This window comes from Dermochelys coriacea, chromosome 16 (assembly GCF_009764565.3).
Source record: "Dermochelys coriacea isolate rDerCor1 chromosome 16, rDerCor1.pri.v4, whole genome shotgun sequence".
NCBI classification, from domain to species: domain Eukaryota; kingdom Metazoa; phylum Chordata; order Testudines; family Dermochelyidae; genus Dermochelys; species Dermochelys coriacea.
This window is the reverse complement of record NC_050083.1, coordinates 20486944-20508547: the sequence shown is the minus strand read 5'-3', so window position 1 is coordinate 20508547 and position 21604 is coordinate 20486944. Positions and strand designations below refer to the sequence as shown.

At 38.4% G+C, this 21604-nt stretch overlaps 1 protein-coding gene across 4 annotated transcripts in view; it reads right to left on the bottom strand.

The window, feature by feature from the left end:
• Window positions 1–164: 164 nt before the first annotated feature.
• The window catches only part of CAMSAP1 (calmodulin regulated spectrin associated protein 1), a 52601-nt gene continuing 31161 nt past the window's right edge, over window positions 165–21604 (bottom strand). For 2 of the 4 annotated variants that reach the window (XM_043499027.1, XM_038375114.2), the window contains exons 9-18: window positions 20799–20976; window positions 18351–18442; window positions 12729–12813; window positions 9898–12334; window positions 6281–6417; window positions 5962–6170; window positions 5779–5881; window positions 5319–5431; window positions 4354–4472; window positions 165–2329 (exon numbers count right to left, since the gene is read on the bottom strand). In XM_043499027.1, the coding sequence (XP_043354962.1) occupies window positions 2027–2329; window positions 4354–4472; window positions 5319–5431; window positions 5779–5881; window positions 5962–6170; window positions 6281–6417; window positions 9898–12334; window positions 12729–12813; window positions 18351–18442; window positions 20799–20976 (3776 nt within the window). In that variant the 3' untranslated portion in view covers window positions 165–2026. The remainder of the gene's footprint in view (window positions 2330–4353; window positions 4473–5318; window positions 5432–5778; window positions 5882–5961; window positions 6171–6280; window positions 6418–9897; window positions 12335–12728; window positions 12814–18350; window positions 18443–20798; window positions 20977–21604) is intronic. The other 2 variants (XM_043499028.1, XM_043499029.1) reach the window with 2 other exon arrangements.

The following is a 21604-nucleotide window of genomic DNA, read 5'->3' as shown; positions in this document are numbered from 1 at the left end:
GTTTAGAAAAAGGTCAAGAGGATGATACTATGCCAACCACTATAGCAACTTCTGCCTTATAATAATCTTCATCTATATGTAAACATAGAATAGCACATCTTTAAAGCTTATTATTAGTTCTTTGACAGGATGTTGCAACAAAATGTACACATGAAATAAAAAAGGAAATCAGTTAATGATTTTTATTAAATTTCAGTGCTTCATAAAATAAATATGGTATATAATATCAAACAGTGAGAAATAAAGCACAAGCATGAAAAGCATGGTAACTGAAAAATTACACTCATAATAGTGTTTAATACTTAGCACTTTAGAAATCATAAAGCCTTTAGATATTTACACGCAACCAGCTATCCAACAAAATTTACAAAGTTGCAGCAGCCTATTTAAAAAGTATTGGGGGGAGGGGGAGAGGAACTGAGAAGACTGCAATGGAAGACCTTCACTTTGCTCTAGCTAGCATTTTATCACGTACCCTATTTTCCCCCTTATGTACACGACTCAGTTTATAACTCCCATTCTTTGTAAAGTTTAATAATTACACTATATTGTATTTTAGAGCTTCAGTTTTATATCTAGGATTTGAATAGTGCCCTCTGCGCTAAAAGACATATATTCAAGTAACACCTCAAATAAAGTAAACATGTGCAAACCAAAGTTATAAACCTACAAAATCCTCAGGTAGTAGTGTCAAAGTATGATGTAGTAGGAACATGCTGCTAATGGATAAGTTATGTTGTAGCTACAGCACTCTAGTTACTTTAAAGCATGGATAGTAAAGGGAAATGAGAGCATTAACAAATAAAACTGCAAATATGCCCTGTTGCCCCCCCAAATAAAAATTTCATCTGCTGAACACCACAAAGATTTTTAAGGTCATAACTCAAGATTTAATATTTCAACATGAAAAGAAATCAAAGCCATTTGACTTATTTGGGCTTTTGAAACAAATGCAAATTTCTGTTCAAAAATTGCTTTTAAATGAGAAAACAAACCAATATATATTAATATATCACCCCAAATAAAAAAAAATGTACACACTCTTCATTTTAGAGCATGCTGCTCATTCAGAATAAAGACAGGACAAAGAAAGTAGAATTACATTTCATGACATAATAAAAACATTAAAATTTGTGATCTTTAAGTGCACCATCGTACAGGAATAACGTGCTCAGTGGAAATGTTCTACATCTACCAGAATCTGTCTTTGTTAAAGCAAACAAATCTTTAGGACACTACCTGAAACTGAAATAATGGTAACTGTGCTCCACTCAGCTTGCCTCAAGTTTCAGATCAGGCATATTCCAGCTATTAGCACCTGTATGCCTCTTCATGATTGTGTTCCAGAAATATTCATCTTTAAATTTGCAAACTTTATTTTTTAAAAAAAGACAGACTTTGCAATCTTTCAGTGCTTATAGTGAACAGATACTGTATGTAAACTTTGTTCTGAGCAGCATGGGCTGGGGCTTTTTCAGAAATCTGAGCACTGAACTTAATGTTGGCAGCAGATACAGTACAAAAATCTGATATATTATACAGTTCCTCAAAAAAAATTCTCACGAGATGATTTTCCCTAAAGAACATTAAAAAAAAAAAAAAACCAACAACAACCCTCTTACCACCCAAGATCTGTTTTCAATTCTTCTACTGAAGTTCAGAGCTTGCCAACTTTAAGAGTGATGGGGAAAAGAGGTGGAGAGAAAAACAAACTAAATTATTCCCAATTTGTACCGACGAAGAACTTCAAGTAAAAGGAAATCCACTGATTAAAGATCTTGCTACATGCAGTCTCTCATTTGAAAGCCTCAGTAGTTAGCATTGGGTGTAACAGCAGATTTATCATTCATAAAAAACACTGGCATTGCTCCTTCATTCTGATTTACTTGCATCCATCGTTTTTGTTTAGAAGCCTCTCAAAAATGTTTACGGTTCTGCACATTTCATACCCAACTGGAGGAAAACGATAACCGTTTTTTCTTTCAATGTAATCCCATTCAGTAATCTTCACCCCAAAAATTCAGTGTCATTTACGAGTCTGAGTCTTCTTTGGCACTGCAGGTCGCTTGGCTTGCCACAAATAGTTATGAATAGTAAGAGCATCCACGCTGACAGACATGGTTTTGGCTGGAATTACATTAAACTGTTTTCTGTCGGAGCTATATTTATAAAGCTTGTCAATCATTTTCTTATTGATGCTCTTTGGCCCTGTTCCAGTCAGCTTGTAGATTTCTTCAGTGTCAGGGTAGTAGCAGTAAAGTGCTCTAAACTGGCAGCCAGCATCACGGAACAAAATAATGTAGTGGTTGGCATCACACTTCTCTAGTTCCTATATTTTAAAAAAGAAAAATGCTTAGGACGACTATTCATAAAGAAGACTATGAAACAATACTGGGTACTCAGTAAATTAAAGATATGAAGACTAAAAGTTGCTTAATTTGGAATTTTTGAAAAGTTAAACATTTAAAATAATGTTTTCCCCATGACCTCTAACATCAGAAGCTGGATTTTCCAGATATAACACTAATACAGAGCACAAGAGATGCTGATCTGCCATGTAACAATATAATGTAATACTGAAGACAAGGAGAACTCATGACACAGAAAGAACTTAACTATTAAAAGAGGAATCTCCAAGCTAAAAACAATGGGATGCAAAAACCTCATCAGATTGGGACAGCACACTTTCTTGTCAACAATTTTTGTTACGCTTCTGCTTATTTTAAATGTTGTCAAATTTAAAAATAAGTTTAGAATAAACTTCTGAAAAAAATTATTACACGGAAGGGCGAGACAAAAGGGAAAAACCAGTACCATCCAATATACAAACAGTGATCTAATTAACTGAATTTCTTCTGTATTTGATATTAACAGCATAGAAATCCTACCCTGCAATGATAATATATTGCTTAAAATACAGGGATTGGATACACTAATTACATTAGGCTACAGGGATGAAAACTTGACAGTCTCTTGCTATATGAGCATCTCCTGGTGACTAACACATAGAGGATCACTAAGCTTTTACCGGCCGCCCCAACCCCCTCCCCTGATCTGCTCCTTTATCCAGTACCTCCTTTTAAGTCCTTCACCAGGCCATTTATCTGATCACTGGCTGCCCTCCCTATGGAGTACCTGCACTGAACATCCACCCAACCTCACAAAATAAGTTGCGACATATGGCCTACCACCTTTTCTATTCACCAGAAAAGGTCCTCCCTCACACCCACTGTGGGAAAGGTGAAAAAACCATACGCCACTGAAGCCAATTCCGGTGGCGTGGAAAAAAGGGGCGACTAGAGCAAGTCCTAACCCAACCTGCCATTCGCCTCCAGTAGGGGAGGGAGGGAGGGTGAGTGCTGCTTCCTCACTGCATGGAACAAAGAGCCTTGCCCCACTCAGGTTGCATACCGTTATGCACACTCCAGTGTGTGTGTGTGCACGCGTGCGCAAGAGAGAGACATTGCTGCAAAACTGACCACCAAGCACCTTGTTACAGTGGTTTCTGACCTCCTTCCTCCCCACCACAAAGCAGAGCTGCCCTTCCTTGGGTTATGGTACAGTTAGTCTCATATGTACATCACATCAGGACTTCTGGAAATGCAGTCCTTGGGCATTTATATTTACTTGCTTCACATAAAATATTGTTTTTAATTTTTGCAAATTATTGTTTGTGATGGTGTAAGACTATACATAGTTCTGAAACAAAACTGAGTTTATTTGAGAAATCTCAGAAATCACAAATGAAATCCTTTTTTGATGCAAGCGAACCCCGCTCATAACAGTATCTTAGTACACATCATTTCCACAAACTGGGACAAAGTCTTTTTTCTCAGTGATAAAAAGAAATTGCCTCAAAATTTTTAATGGTTATCCTTTTGCCTCATCCTTCACATCTATCTAGCTTTTTAATATCATCATTGTAGCATTTAAACACTAAAGTTCATTTTTCTTTCCTTAAAGCCTACTTCTGCCTAACTTTGCATCACTGACCACCTCCAAGTAAATGAATGCGTTTTACACAGAATACATATGTTGCCAAATGGAAACGTCCACATTTTAACAAATAAAATTTAACTTAATTTTCAACTTTCCTAATAGTTTAAATAGGAGCATGCAGAAAATTCTTCCAAATGCAGATTTGGGGAAGGGAGGAATAAGGAGGGAGGAAGAAAGAAGAACATCAGTCTGCTGTGTTAATGAAAACAACAAAATGCTTGACTTCATAGGCACGTTATGGGAAGATCATTCAAGATAACATGCTATTAAACAAAATTATGAAATAAGCGTTACGGGTTATATGAATGCACCTGCAGTAAACTAACACCACAGTTTTAATAAATAACTACTTGCCTCTAATATTGAATTCTTATGTGGTTCATTCACTTTTCCAGCAAGACAGCAATGGGATATAGCGTTGTGAATAATTGGTTTGTTTGACTTGCTGCTGGGTTCTTTAAATAATTTTGGACCTAAGAAAGATAAGAAACAAGTTATTTACTAAATATTATAACTAGGTAAATTTAATAGTGGTTCTTAAATTTTAATTCTATTAAATAAATACGTAAAGCTAAGAGCTGCAGTTTCAAATTGATGGGAACAATGGCTTACATGTTTATGATGCAAAATATCACTTCATTAAGGAAGCATCATGGATTTAAAAAAACTAAGTGAAAAGTAACTTTAAATAAAAGTTTATCCTGTATGTACTGAAGGGCTCAACACAGTCATGGATGGATTCTCTTTCCAGTGCATAAACCCAGATGGGTTCCTCATTCCTCCATATGTACCTGAATCTGTATTAGAAGCTGGCAAAGTTCTAGTGGGAATTTTAGGCTTCTGGGGAATCCCCTCTTTCCGAGCAACCATTTTCTACTTTAAAATCCTTTCCCCATTCCCTCAGCAGCTACATCAGGCAACTAACATTCTGGCTCAGCAGCTAACAACTAGGAAGCTCACAAGTAGCCACCAAGACTATAAGCATTGTGTTTATGGAACAAATTAGCAAAAAGTTTCTCCCAAATTTATTACAACAATGTTGATTTTACCTACCTATTGCAGCAACTCCAAATATTGAAGGATTTTGCTCTGATTATAGCAAAAAGTAATACATTTAAAATGAAACACATCTGAAGCATTTTCTATATCTAATATTCACTATTTAAATTAGATCACTGGCACTTTTGAAACATTCAAGCATTCTAACACACCTGAGCTTCCAGAAACAAGAACTCATCACACCATAACCTTTATTATTTGTTTGACATTATTTAATACTTGCTACTTAGAAATTATTAACCTAAAATGGAAGCATTTACCTGTGTACTCTGCCACTGAAGCAATTGAAGATGCTGTTGACGCATTTTCCCAATCTCTCTCTGTGTTTCTGCTTGGATTCCTCAATATTGGTAAGGATTCCATTGACTCTACTCTGCTGGAGCAAAGCAGGGATCACCAGTTTGAGTTTTTTGTTAAATAAATTATTTCACATTCACCAGGCATTTTCTCTCAAATGAGAAAAGCAATTCTTCTCCAGCATAACTGTCCCTCCCAAAAGATGGCCAGTTTCTATCATCCCTATTTTTAAAAGATGAATACAAGGTAATGTGTATTATAAAAAAATTTAGATCCAAATAGAACAGATGAAGAATCCCATCCATATGCCATTTTATGCCTATTAATAATTTTATAAAATAAATTAAGAATTATTCATTACATCATCAACATTTCATCCCAGTCCTATTTCATAATATGCGATTTATTTTTAATTGTCTTTACCGTTGGGAAGGAGTGCCACCAGAGTGTACGCTTTCAGGTTCAGTAGTTGCTGCTGAGGCCAAAGACAGGCTGGAACCAGACTGAGCACTACTTAGATTATCAGCTATAGGAAAAAAAGACGACATGAAATACGATTTTGCTAAAACAGATTGCAGACTCAAGTGGGAATGAAAAAACACTTACGTGTAGAAGAACACTTTGTTCCTGAATCACTGTACGACTCTTCTCGATGGACAGACTTTGGCCTAGGTTTCTTGGGTTTTGATTTGGGTTTTCCAAGTCCTTGCTCTTCCAAAATTTGCTGCTGTTTTTTTCTCAAGTATTCTTGTTTGATGAGTTCTCTTCGGGCCTTCTCTTCCTCTTTTCGTATTCGGTCTTCTTCAGCTTTGCGACTGAAAAGCAAACATGGTTTTCAGAATCCAGTAACTTCCCATTTTCTCAAGGAAAAAGATAGGCTGTAAAATTATTCCTTTCCATAGCACAGTGTAAATGTTACATTTACCGGGCTTCGTCTCTTTTTTGTTCAACTTCTGCCTCAAGCTGCTGTTTTCGGATCCGAGCCTCTTCAGCTTTCCGCTGCTGTTTTAAAAGGAATGCTGCGCGCTTTTTTGCTAGTTCGTCTTCTGCTTTCTGTTCATCCTGCAGAATTGAAATTCCACATAAGATACAAAGCTTTGGAGGTAAGAGAAGAGAAATGACACTGGAGATCAACAAATACTTGAGGTCAGAAGTGAAAACTTCAAAAAGCTCATTTTTATTCTGTGAGTACCTCGAGGAATGTATAAGCTACATTCCAATAATCTACTCTCCTGGTATAAAATAGTTTCCAAATATCCAGTGAAGTCTATACTTTTCCAGATTTCACAATATAGTAAGTTAAGGAGTTGTGCACTACATAAGTAGTTTTCAGCATTTTTGTTCAATAAGAAAATCTTGTGAAAAATACACATCTAGTGTTCATGGAGATCCAAGGGGGAAAATCAGCCTCATAGTCCACTATAATTTCATTATCAAAACATACATAATGCAGGAAGCATATCTTAAACTGCAAACTACACTGTGCAATGTAATTTTCACATTGGCCAGGATATCCTGTATCAGTAATTCTATTCTACAAATGTACTTACTGGAGTGAATTACTACCAAACTATACTATACCAAGGCAAAAATCAAATTCACTGAAGTTTAAACAGCTTCTCTTTCAAACTAATTTAATTAGAATTTAAAAGACATTGTGAAGTTGCCATGCTTGTTATACTCACTATAATTAATATTATAGAGAAACGCAAGCATACACAATATCCTAGTAGCTTCTTTAAATTTTAACAGCTGCAAAGAATATTACATTTGAAAAATATTTAGTGCTTCTATAAATATCATAGCATTAATATAATTCAGCTCTAATAACTTGCCCTTACACATTCTAGAGCTAGTGATGAAATAAAGAAGGCCTGTTAGTACATTACTTAGATTTAATATCCTTGGAGCAAGAAGCATCCTTTTGTTATATGTTTGTACAGTGCCTTACACAATGGGCTCCTGGTCCAGGACCTAGGCTCCTATGCAGTACCACAATATAGACAGGTTTCAGAGTAGCAGCCGTGTTAAGTCTTTTACAGTATAGATAATTAGAGCTGGCTGGGAAACAGTAATTCCCTTTAGCAGAGGATTTCAAGATATGGTTTTGTGCCAATCTGGAGAAAAACCTGGAAATTTCTAAATTCTCCATGTAACAAAATTACCATTCTCTGCACACCTCTACTGGGTGTTGGGGACCCTGGCAGTCCCAACTCTGAGGCAGCCCATACGGTCATGGAAGCTCTGGGAGCTCAGGCAGCTGTTGAGCAAGGAGAATAGAAGTCTAGGCTGCCAAGGAGCTAGGAGCCTGAAAACCCAGCCCATAACGAGGGCGGCTGACATGTTGGGCAGGTAAGCTAAAAGGAAACCAGGCAGGTTTTGAAACCTGCCTTGGAGGTACGGTTCTGTCAAAATTTTGTCACAATTGATGTGGTCCTGCCAAATGTTTTAATTTTGATGAATAGGCTAATGCTGATCAAAAATGCTTTGCTGAAATTTTTATGACCAGTTATACAAATAATTCTATACCCTGTCCAGCTCAACAGATGAGCAGCAGAGAAACGATTTCAATACACAAAAGACAGAATTTATGTTTTCAAAAAGGCACACATTTGGGGGAAAAAAGCCTCCAGAAAATGTAGGATGGAAGAGATCAATAAAGGAAAAAGTTTTTTCTTAATATCAGCCAGTGGATGGAGGAAAGAAACCTTCCAGCCCCTTCCAGCAGCCTGGGCAAGAGAGCAAGAAAGAGAAAAAGATGTAGAGCTCCCTCTCCTCCTCAACTCACTGGAAATAGGAGGTAGATACAAGAAGTTTGTCAGATAATATCAAAATTCTCATTTTCCAGCAGCTGGGCATACGTCACACAAATTTTTCACCAGTGCATGCGTTTACATCTGCCAGGAACTACCAGTCACAACATCCATCTTTTGTATGTTTGCAACTTCCTGGTGTTAGGTAAATATTTCAAGCTACAGTTACCTCAGAACACCAAATGGAGAGTCAAACAATTCCAAAATTGCAGATGAAGTATTTCTGCAACCTTGAAGATGCTTCTTAGAGTTCCCGGGATGCAAGACAAAATGGTAGTGACAGATTAGTCTTAAATCATCTCATGGGGAACCCAATTATTTGTTTGACGGGATGTTTAAATGAACAAAAAACAGTTATTTTTAATTATTTACCTCAGACAGTTTCATGTATCCCACAACAAACCTTAAAATAACAGAATGCAGTTTATGTATCTGGAAGGTATATACCTTTAACAGGCTTTTAAAATATTTTAATATTGTTTCCATTATTTCTACCACCATGGCTCACGTTATACAGATTGAAGAGTATCAGATGATGTCTGGAAACTGAATCACCAGAAGTAAATGACCATTTAATACGCCTCCAGTAGCATGGAATTTAGTCATGAAGTTAACAGATTGTTGAAATTATATCCAGCTTCATACATCACATGATGAAAATCCATCTAATGCAGAGGTGGGCAAACTATGGCCCACAGGCCACATCCGGCCCATGGGACCATCCTGCCCGGCCCCTAAGCTCCTGGCTGCGGAGGCTAGTCCCCAGCCCTTCCCCTGCAGCCCCAGCGCGCTGCGCCGCCAGCACTCCGGCCCACTGCTCCTGCCTGCCAGCGCAGCGGCGTGGCTGGCTCCAGCATGGTAAGGAGGCGGGGCGTCCCAGGGGGCAGTCAGGGGACAGAGAGCAGGGGGCGGTTGGATGGGGTGGAGGTTTGGGGGGGCAGTCAGGGAAGGAGGTACGGGGGGGCTGGATTGGCATGGAAGTCCCAGGGGGCCTGTTAAGGGGTGGGGATGTGGATAGGGGTCAGGGCACAGAGAGAAGGGGTGGTTGGATAGGGGGTGGGATCCTGGGGGGGGGTCAGGGGACAAAGTGCAAGAGGGGTTGGATGGGTCAGGGGTTCAGAGCGGGGCAGTCGGGGCAGAAAGTGGGAGGGAGCGGATGGGGGTGGCTGTTTGGGGAAAACACAGCCTTCCCTACCCAGCCCTCCATATAGTTTTGGAACCCCAATGTGGCCCTTGGGCCAAAAAGTTTGCCCACCCGATCTAATAACTGGATAGTGAAAATGAAATGTGTATTGCAGCCAATTCTTTTTTCCTTATCCCAACTTTTGAGAGCAGGATGGTAAATGAGCAATAGTAAGTTACTTTCATAAAATATACATGTAATACAAGAAATGTATTCTTCCCATTGCATTTATCTTCTGAATATAGAAAATAAATCCCTTTGTCCGTATTAGTTAAAAAAAAGAAAATATGGAGTGAATTCCTGGTGCCTTTGAAATCAACAGGAGCTTTGCCATTGACTTCAATTAGGCCAGGATTTCACCCATGGGTTTAAAAAACTCTTTCCTATACAAAAAGCTTTTTTCAGATTCAAGTTTTATCATAAAAGTGCATCCATACTGTGGTGAGTTGGGCCAAAGGAGTTTGAGGAATAAACAGACACACTAGATTCTAATATTAAACAAATGTCTAATGATGCTTCATATATATGAAAATGTCCTATGCTTACCTTGAAGAAAAACCCTACCCCAGACTTCTGATCACCTTCATTAATTATGTCTGTAGAGCTATCCTGACTTTCAATTTCTCCTTCTTCATCCGGGGCTTTTAAGTCAGACAGGTCTACTTCTATGAGATTAACCTTGCTTCTCAGTGGTTCATCCAATGGGACGTTTTCTTTTCCTGAGCCATCGGAAGAATTTAATCCTTCTTTTAAACTGCTGTTCATATCTTTGCTCATTTCAGAGATAATATTTGCATCTTTGGAAGTGGAAAGAACACATGCCCGTTGATTACTCTCATCATGGCATCTATAGCTATCAAAGAAAAACTTATCTAGAGAACCACTTCCATTATCTGGACTATTTTCAAAACCAGTTTCTGTTGGTGTCTTGAATGGATTATTAGATGGAAATGGTCTTAAATGTGGTAAGGTTTCTACACTTTGTGTTGGGGTTTTAATACGTGTTGAGTTTTGATGTCTGTCTTTAGCAATTTTCAATTCAACTGGTCTTCCAGAGCGAGGACTCCGTCCTTGAACAAGTCGAGGTGGTTTACGAAGATTGTTCATTCCAGTTGGAGAGAGGGGTTCAACAAAATGAATTGATGGTTTTACCTTTTGGTCCTGTGAGTTATTTCTTGTACTTGGTGATGGTACCGTTGGAGATTTCATAAGAAGTTCTTGCTGGTGAGAAATCTTTAATATAGCCTGCTGAAGTGTACTGATTGTTTCATTTAGTTTTTCAATGGAAAGATCACATTCATTTATATCCACCACTTCAGCACCATTATCTTCTAGAAGAGCAGCAGAAATAATCTTGCTTTTTTCTATTTCATGCATAGCAGCAGAGTCTTTTGGTTTGTGTAGCTCAACAAAAGCTATGTTTTCTTGCATTTTCACTTTTGTTACTTCTTGTGAATCATAAAGCATTTCTTCTCTCTCTTCCTCTCTTATGAGAAATTCCTCAGACTTTGAACTCAAAGACACATCATCTAAATCTTCACCACTTTTCCGAGAGTATTCTTTTGCAAAGTGTTCTGGTTTAAGTGGCTGTGGAACATCAACAGCTTTCCCTTTTTTAACAACATGCAAGAAAGCTGCCTTACCCAGCTTTAGTCGCTGCCTAGCAGATAGAGCCTCCATTTTTTTCTTTTGAGCTTCTATTGCTCTTCGCTTCTCCTCCAACTGCATGTGGAGCTGTACCAGTTCAGAAGCCAAGAGATTGACGTTATCTTTATTTTGTCTGGTGGGGCTTTGCTCTCGCTTTTGTTTCCATGTCGTTAATGGTGCTGGGCAGCTCTCTGACCCATCTGGCGTGGTCTTTTGGGAACTACTTGTACTGGACTTTGTTTCATAGCTATTAAGTCTTTGGAGCTTCCGTTCTGCAAAGTTAGTCATTCTGACACTCCCACTAGTCATGGACACACTGCTAACTTGAGAAATTGTACTCAGACATGGACTTGAACGTCCACTGGCATCATCCTTATCTTCGTGTTCCTTTACCTTCATATCCTCTTGTAACTTTGCCGATTCTTCTTCACCTATATATTTAGTGGCTACTGGATGGTCACCTACCACCACCAAATCTTGTTCAGCCACCTCTGCATCGAGATCTGAATCAGAATCTTGTCTCACCATAGTCCATGTGGTACTGGGAACATGTGGATTAGTACTTTTCACATAGCTGACATTGACTTTGCTTGTTACATCTTCATCAACTTTGGCAGTATGAAGGAAGAATCCTCCAGTGGATTGCTCCTGAGATGAAGGCTCTAAACTGCTACTAGCTAACAGACTAGGAGCTTCTAATCCTGCCTCGAAGAGCGTCATTGAATCTGCAGTACAAGGAGCTGCAACTGCGGTGAAATCAGAACTAGAAATTGGAGTAAAAGTCCTATTAATATCATGATCCCCATGACTGCTATTTGCTTTTTTACGGACCATAGGGACGTGCCCCTCATTTAGTCTTTTTGTTATGAAGCCCCTTTGTTTCCCCTCGCCACACTCATCCTCTTTATTGATCATTTGTTTTTCCTTTGCTGGTTTTAGGACTGCAGGCATTAAAGGTTCTAAATAAAAACTATCTGGTTTGCTTTCTATGGCCTCACTTTGTGTTTTTGAAGACCATGCGGTTGCAACTAGGCTAGGTGCCCTGGATGATACAGTCTTCAGGTCGAGATCACCCCGGTCTGGAAGTTCATCAGATCTGATTATTGCAATAAGTTCTTCATCTTCATCCTCAATTTCAACATTATTCAGCAAGCTTTTTCCATTCGTTTTCATTGATGAAGGATAAGACTGGTGTTTTGGAGTTAGATTGACAATATTTGAAGCTAGGCTGTCTTTACTGATTGATCTAGCCAAGCTAATACTATCACCAGATCCAGGGTCCACATCGCTACTTGTGGCATGATGAAGAGCAAATGGTGTTGGCTGAGACAGAGGCCTAGAAGAGACAGAGCCATTAAAGAGAATCTACTGATGCAAAAGTAAAAAATTTGCAGCGACTACAACATATAAAAATCTGGCCTACATCAAGAGTGACTAGTGATACCAGGTGGCAATTTGAGATGCCTTGACCTTGAGAGCCTGGGCAGTGTTTGCTACTTTCTGAAAAAAAATCACATCCCTTTAGGCATCTCAAATTGTCACCCAAAGATTGAGGCACCCAAATCACCAATCACCTCTGAACATGTAGGCCAGTGTGTTTAAATAAAGTTAAATATACTACATATGCCTGGCTCCCAACAATTCAGACTACACTACTGCAGTCAACTTGCCATATAATCTAACCCCCCTTTCTGAACAAAGGAAGTTCTTACATCAAACAGAGCAATTACCTGGGTTTTTTCTCTGGCCATGCAAGAACTGAACCTCGTGGCTGCCCATCAACTCGTGTCAAAGAATTAGAACGATGTCTATGACCTATAATATTTTTTAAATGTTTACTGAAAGCTTTGGAAATGGCGTTTTTATATCATCATTTTAAAACATTAAACACAATAAACAACATCACCAAGAGATGGCAGCATAAAACAGGTAAACCTTAGTACACTTAAGCAGGAAAAAATGAAATAAAGCCAAATTCAATATTTAAAACAGATATGAAAAGTAAAAGCTAACCTGCAATAAATGGATGTGTTTTAGGAGGACTGTAGACAATACAGGTATAAAGAAATCCTTAATATCAAGTATAAAACAAGTCATCTAGCATTTATTTTAATTATAAACACAAAACTTATAGATTCATAGATACTAAGGTCAGAAGGGACCATTCTGATCATCTAGTCTGACCTCCTGCACAACGCAGGCCACAGAATCTCACCCACCCACTCCTATGAAAAACCTCACCCATGTCTGAGCTATTGAAGTCCTTAAATCATGGTTCAAAGACTTCAAGGAGCAGAGAAGCCTCCCTCAAGTCAACCATGCCCCATGCTACAGAGGAAGGCAAAAAACCTCCAGGGCCTCTCCAATCTGCCCTGGAGGAAAATTCCTTCCCGACCCCAAATATGACAATCAGCTAAACCCTGAGCATATGGGCAAGATTCACCAGCCAGATACCCAGGAAAGAATTTTCTATAGTAACTCAGATCCCATCCATCTAATATCCCATCTCAGGGGATTTGGCCTATTTACCCTGAATATTTAAAGATCAATTACTTACCAAAATCCCATTATCCCATCATACCATCTCCTCCATAAACTTATCGAGTAGAATCTTAAAACCAGAGAGATCTTTTGCCCCCACTGCTTCCCTTGGAAGGTTATTCCAAAACTTCACTCCTCTGATGGTTAAAAACCTTCGTCTGATTTCAAGTCTAAACTTCCTGGTGGCCAGTTTATACCCATTTGTTCTTGTGTCCACATTGGTGCTGAGCTTAAATAATTCCTCTCCCTCTCCTATATTTATCCCTCTGATATATTTAGAGAGAGTAATCATATCTCCCCTCAACCTTCTTTTAGTTAGGCTAAACAAGCCAAGCTCCTTAAGTCTCCTTTCATAAGACAAGTTTTCCATTCCTCGGATCATCCTAGTAGCCCTTCTCTGTACCTGCTCCAGTTTGAATTCATCCTTTTTAAACATGGGAGACCAGAACTGCACACAGTATTCTAGGTGAGGTCTCACCAGTGCCTTGTATAACGGTACTAAAACCTCCTTATCCCTACTGGAAATGCCTCTCCTGATGCATCCCAAAACCGCATTAGCTTTTTTCACAGTCATATCACATTGGCAGCTCATAGTCATCCTATGATCAACCAATACTCCAAGGTCCTTCTCCTCTTCCGTTACTTCTAATTGATGCGTCCCCAATTTATAACTAAAATTCTTGTTATTAATCCCTAAATGCATAACCTTACACTTCTCACTATTAAATTTCATCCGATTACTATTACTCCAGTTTACAAGGTCATCCAGATCCTCCTGTATAATATCCCGATCCTTCTCCGAATTGGCAATACCTCCCAGCTTTGTATCATCTGCAAACTTTATTAGCACACTCCCACTTTTTGTGCCAAGGTCAGTAATAAAAAGATTAAACAAGACTCGTCCCAAAACCGATCCCTGAGGAACTCCACTGGTAACCTCCCTCCAACCTGACAGTTCGCCTTTCAGTAGGACCCGTTGCAGTCTCCCCTTTAACCAATTCCTTATCCACCTTTTGATGTTCATATTGATCCCCATCTTCTCCAATTTAAATAATAATTCCCCATGTGGCACGGTATCAAATGCCTTACTGAAATCTAGGTAAATTAGATCCACTGCATTTCCTTTATCTAAAAAAAATCTGTTACTTTTTCAAAAAAGGAGATTAGGTTGGTTTGGCACGATCTACCTTTTGTAAAACCATGTTGTATTTTGTCCCATTTACCATTGACTTCAATGTCCTTAACAATTTCTCCTTCAAAATTTTTTCCAGGACCTTGCATACTACAGATGTCAAACTAACTGGCCTGTAGTTACCCGGATCACTTTTTTTTCCTTTCTTAAAAATAGGAACTATATTAGCAATTCTCCAATCATTCGGTACTATTCCTGAGTTTACAGATTCATTAAAAATTCTTGCTAATGGGCTTGTAATTTCAGGTGCCAATTCCTTTAATATTCTTGGATGAAGATTATCTGGGCCCCCCGATTTAGTCCCATTAAGCTGTTTCAGTTTCGCTTCTACCTCTGATATGGTAATATCTACCTCTATATCCTCCTTCCCATTTGTCATGCTACCATTATCCCCAAGATCCTCTTTAGCCTTATTAAAGACTGAGGCAAAGTATTTGTTTAGATATTGGGCCATGCCTAGATTATCTTTAACCTCCACTCCATCCTCAGTGTGGAGCGGCCCCACTTCTTCCTTCTTAGTTTTCTTCTTATTTATATGGCTATAGAACCTTTTACTATTGGTTTTAATTCCCTTTGCAAGGTCCAACCCTACTCGACTTTTAGCCTGTCTCACTTGATCCCTACATGTTCTGACCTCAATTAGGTAGCTTTCCTTGCTGATCCCTCCCATCTTCCACTCCCTGTATGCTTTCTGCTTCTTCTTAATCACCTCTCTAAGATGCTTGCTCATCCAGCTTGGTCTACAACTCCTTCCTATGAATTTTTTCCCCTTTCTTGGGATACAGGCTTCCGATAGCTTCTGCAGTTTTGATTTAAAGTAATCCCAGGCCTCCTCTACCTTTAGATCCATAAGTTCTTCAGTCCAATCCACTTCCCTAACTAATTTCCTTAATTTTTGAAAGTCAGCCCTTTTGAAATCAAAAACCCTAGTTGCAGATTTATTTTTGTTAATCCTTCCATTTAGTTTGAACTGAATTAGCTCATGATCACTTGTGCCAAGATTGTCCCCTACAACCATTTCTTCTATGAGGTCCTCACTACTCACCAAAATTAAATCTAAAATGGCATCCCCTCTAGTCGGTTCAGCAACTACTTGATGAAGGAATCCATCAGCTATCGCATCTAGGAAAATCTGAGCCCTATTATTATTACTAGCACTGGTCCTCCAGTCTATTTCTGGAAAGTTAAAGTCTCCCATGATCATGCAGTTTCCATTAGTATTTACTTTATTAAAGACATTAAAAAGGGCTCTATCCATATCCAAATTAGATCCCGGAAGTCTATAGCACACCCCAAGCACTATCGTAGGAGAGGCTTTACTAGTTTTCTTCCCCAATATAATTTTTGCCCAGACGGACTCTGTCTTATCCATTGCATCGCTTCTTATTTCTTTACATTCTACCTCATCATTGATATACAATTCTACTCCACCCCCTTTACCTTTGTTTCTGTCTTTCCTAAAGAGCACATACCCTTCAATACCTGTAGTCCAGTCATGACTACTATTCCACCATGTTTCTGTTATCCCTATAATATCTGGTTTCACTTCCTGCACCAGTAGCTCTAGTTCCTCCATTTTGTTACCTAGACTCCTCGCATTGGTGTACAAACATCTTAATTTTTTGTTGTTTGGCCTCGCTCACATTTTGTACCCTATTAGGCACAGTCATTCTACAGCCAGTATAACCTATTAGACTAGTATCCACACTGCCCTCGCTCCTTATATACATTCTCCTACCCGCGGCTGTATCCTTTCTTACTTCATCTTCTTCCCTCTCAATGCTAAAATCTGGCGTGGAGATTTTCTGGACATCTCCCATCCATCTCCCCCCAATTCCTAGTTTAAAGCTCTCTTTATCAGTTGTGCCAGCCTCGATCCTAGAAGTCTATTTCCTTCCCTACTCAGATGAAGTCCATCCCGAGAGAACTGTCCTCTGTCCGTGAATGCCTCCCAGTGGCCATACATCCCAAAGCCCTCCTTATAGCACCACTGCCTAAGCCATCTGTTGACAGTCATAATCTTGTCACACCTTTGTTGCCCTTCTCTAGGAACAGGAAGGATCCCGCTAAAGATCACCTGAGCCTCAATTTCCTTAAGCGTCTTCCCCAGCCTAGCATAGTCTCCCTTAATACTTTCCAGCGAGAATCTAGCTGTATCATTTGTTCCCACATGAAGGATAATTAGGGGATTCTTTCCTGCTCCCTTTAGGATCCTTTTCAACCTCAGGTCTACATCCCGTATCTTAGCACCCGGAAGACAGCACACCCTTCTATTCTCAGGATCAGCTCTAGTTACAGGCCTGTCTATTCTTCTCAATAAAGAGTCCCCGATCACATAGACCTGCCTTTTCCTGGTGACAGTGCTATTCTCCAGTCTGTCCCCTGTTCCCTCTGGCTGCAAGTTCTTTCCATTCCTTGAATATGAATATGATCCTTTCATACAGCCATTTTTAAAAAATAATTCTCAATATAAAGACATGCAAAACATATTGGAACATTGAGTAAATATGCTTTTACTGACAACCATCTTATTTCCTAACCCTTTTGTCAAAGTTCTCCACACCTTTCAGATAAGCTGCTGCTTTTTTTGTCCAAGAAACTCAAATTGTGTGTGTTCATTTCTTATACATTTAATTAAGAAGCACACTCACTTTTGAAACAAATTATATTGATAATACTTTGCACTCTTACAATATTTTTCTTGAAGACATCTTAAAAATCCCTTTCATATCAAGAAATTTATATGGTCAATATTAAATTCTGAAGCAATCTTTAACCACAATAGATACATATTTGACTGCATATTGATTGACTGTTGCTTAATTCAATTTTAGATTGTTCACTTATGAACCACATATAGCAACAAATGCAACTCATCTCCCCACCTTTCCCCTGAATTAAGGGGGGAGGGATAGCTCAGTGGTTTGAGAATTGGCCTGCTAAACCCAGGGTTGTGAGTTCAATCCTTGAGGGGGCCATTTAGGGATCGGGGCAAAAATTGGGGATTGGTCCTGCTTTGAGCAGGGGTTTGGACTAGATGACCTCCTGAGGTCCCTTCCAACCTTGGCTACTTCTTGTTCAACATCTTCCAGATTGATGAATCCATCCTCAAAAGTCAGTTCTGCTTAACAACATACACAATATTGCAGAATGATAAAGTGAGTTGCCAGACTCACGCAGCAAGTCTGTGAGAGCACTGGGAATAGGAGGAATCCTGACTCCTTGTCACCTTTATATTCACTAGATGAACACGCAGCCTAATTCCTGCCAAAAAGAGGTCTGCATTTATAATTCATTATGTTCTCAGTATGCCTATGTTTTTAAAAGCCTCTGAAAATTCAGATGGATTCTCTGAATACTGTATTACAGATCATTATTAAGCCTTTTAAAAATACAATAACCAATATGGCCTCTATTTATCCATCTTTAAGGCAAATACTGCAGTATACAAAGGATTATATCAACTCTAAAAATATGTATGTTCATAAAAAGGTTTAAGTCAGAGTCTCTAAATCCAGGAAAAAAAATTTCTGACAGTGTCACATGTTAAGGGATAGATGTGATCCAGTGTAGAAAACTCACTGGACATTGTCATACAAATTTGAGATGGAAGGCTTACCGGAGCTATCCTCCCCTTGCAGTGATTTCTGTTGCTTCTGTCTCAAAGGCAGTAATGGATGGGATGGGCTAAAGGCAGGGCTTCCTTTGCCACTAAGGAAAGAAACAAAAAACTTAATCACTTCCATGAGAAAACCTTTTCTAGAAAGGTAGAAGGAAAGTGACATACTAGGAAAGTTACCTGATAGCCTACCATTCTTGCCAAGCAAAAACGTATCACTGAATAAAAGAACTGGTGAAAGTTATTCTAAGCCGCATATGAAAAATTAAAATCAGTATTTCAGTTACAGTATTATACATTTCAGTCTACTACTGGAAATCAAATTGACATGTTTTACTTATTCACATGCAGTGATCTTACTATGCAACTCATTTAACAATACACTTGAGACAAATACATGTATGACTAATAGAAAGAGGACCAAGGGAAGATTGAGTAATTTTATATTCTTACACCTCTTCAAAAGTAACCTAGAGTTAAGATTTTAGTTTAATCTTATGATTAAATCTGATAGAGAATAGAATATTCGAAAAGAAATCCAGAGAGTTTTAACCCAAATCAGTTAGAGAGATTTTACATATCCAGAATAGGCTGTTAAACTGAAGCAACCATCTGCAATATGATGGGTGCCAAAGCTAAATATATTGTCATGAGTATGTGAAAATAATATACATGTTGTCATGAAAGCTACAGGGTTACAAGGCAAAACCAAAATGCCATGCTGTAGCAGATTTTTGTGGTTGTTGCATCAAAAGACAAAATGACTAACAGACTGGCTCCTAAAGTGCTACCATCCACAGTTCTGCTACCTCAACTTCTTAATCAATAGTTCTCTCTAAAATAACAGCTTGAACTTTCATACAATTTAGTGGGTTCTAAGTTAACTAACAACTCAGGGGAAAGACCTGCTTGTCACTATGGATAGTTCAACCAATCCCTTTGCTTTACATGCAACAGTTGTGAAAAAAGTTAAAATGTTAGACTGCGTAAGGATTATAATGGAAAGTAATACTGAAAATAATATGCCATTGGTATGTCCCCACCTTTCACATTCCCTGACAAGAGATATAGTAGTAACAAACAAGGTTCAGAGACAGTAATAAAACGTATTAGAAGCAAGAAAAGAAAGTGTCCGTATGAAGAGAGACTGAAAAGACTGGGACCATTTAGTTTAGGGGAAACAAAAAAAAGGGGGGTCATAATGTATAAAATAAAGAGAAGATAAACTAGTTGGTCCTATTTACCCCCTTTCATAATATATGAAAAGGTAAATGTTGATGAATTTGAAAGGCTGCAACTTTAAAATTGAAAAGGAAAAATTTACACAACAATTAATTTGTGGGATTCATTGCCATAAGGTATCATTGAGGCCAAAACCTTAACAGAATTCATAAAAGGATTGGACATTTATATGAATACTCAGAACATCCATGGCTACATTAGATAGGATTATTTAAAAAAAAGATTTGAAGGCATATAAACACCCGTGCTTCAGGGCACAAACCAATTTCTGAGGAGATTAGGAAGGAATGTCCCCAGTGGGCAGGTTATTGCAAACTGTCCACCTCAGGGTTCTTCACCATTTTTTTCCTGGCAGCTTGTATGGTCATTGAGGCATGATAATGTGCTAAATGAATCAATGGTCTGATCCAGTAAGGCAATTTTTACACGCCCCTATTTGTGTCCTGATCAACATCATCTGAAGAGATGGTAGTCCTTGACTTGGTCTAGCTAATGGTTTTCTAGGCTTTAGCATAGATAAGTTCCTTCTCTCAGTCCACTTTCCTCTGTACTGAATAATGCTACTACCTCTCATAAGAACAGTCCACCAGAAGGTGCATCTCCATCCTCTACAAAGAATAGGAATCATGAAGCCGTACCGTCACTCGAAGAAGAACAGCTAGGTATGCTACCATTTTTGAGGGAAAAAGGCTTCTCTACCCCAGAATTGCCAGTAACCATTAGAAGACTTACAGTTATCAGCATGGAAAGCAACATTAGAACGGAGATCCAAACTAGTCTTTTTTCCCCTCAAACATTTCTCTTGCTTACTGTTCTCTTCTTCTTCTTCTGTCCATACAGTAGACTGATTTCAGTTTGGGTTTTTGTTTTGTTTTCTGTATGGTCATTCATAAGAAATTACCAGTAACATTGCCATTCCAGAATAGCTTTCCTTTTTAAAATTTTGCCTAACAGAGAATTAGTCCAGCTTTTAATTTATTGCTATCACGATTAGAGTTTTTCCACTCATGCTATAAAAATCACATATACCACTGTCAAATATTTCCTTAAACTTGAGACTTGTGCACGTTTTAGAGACTGAGTGCAAAGACCTTAAACTCACATATATAACAAAACCAGATAATTTAGCAGTAAGAGAAATTCCTGGATTACCCAACTGGAAATAGAAGCAAGACGATGAATCTAGAGACAGAAAGACAGACTTACAGACAGTCAGATTCTTCAGGGTGCAGGTAATACCTGTTGCAAGCTTCTGGGGGTAGTTGAATTGAAGGCTGCAGGTCTGCTGGACTTGTACTAGCTGGACTAGCCATGAAACTTCGTTTAGTTGCATTGGAAATAGGAACAGGTGGACGACAGCTCTTCTGCTGCAACACTGTTTTAGCTGCACATATTTATACAAGTGTCAGCCTACTTCAAATTACAACAACAATACTAGAAAGTAGTACAAAAAAATCATATAGCTTCACTGCAGAAGCTCAGAATTAGAACATCAGGATACTTTAAATTTCACTTTAATTTTGCAACATTTATGATGCAAAATAGTTAAAATACAGAATAATCAAATATAGAACACAGATGGGAAAACTCACACTGTAATGAGCAATCATGAAAGTCAGATTAGTTAGAGCAAACTTCAATAGTGGCTTTTTAATTAAAAATATCTGTCTGCGGATGAATTACCTAATTTACTATACATGAGACACATGTGAAGTTGAATCCAGGTCTTCAGAGGCAATAGTACTATACAGTTACCTACTTCATTTTCCTTTATGCTCCGAGTGTCAAAGACTATTACAAAATCTAAAAATTAGACTAATGCAACAAAGTTTGAGAATGAGAAAATTGGTATCAATTTCAATAGTTTCAGCAAAAGAATTGATGATTCTATTAAGTATTAAGCATATAAATAAAAAAAAACTTCACCATAATTCTCATTTCCTTACACATTTTTCATCTCAGTTTCACTGCAAGTTAGCTCAAGTGAGCCCTGCCACACTGTGAAACATTCA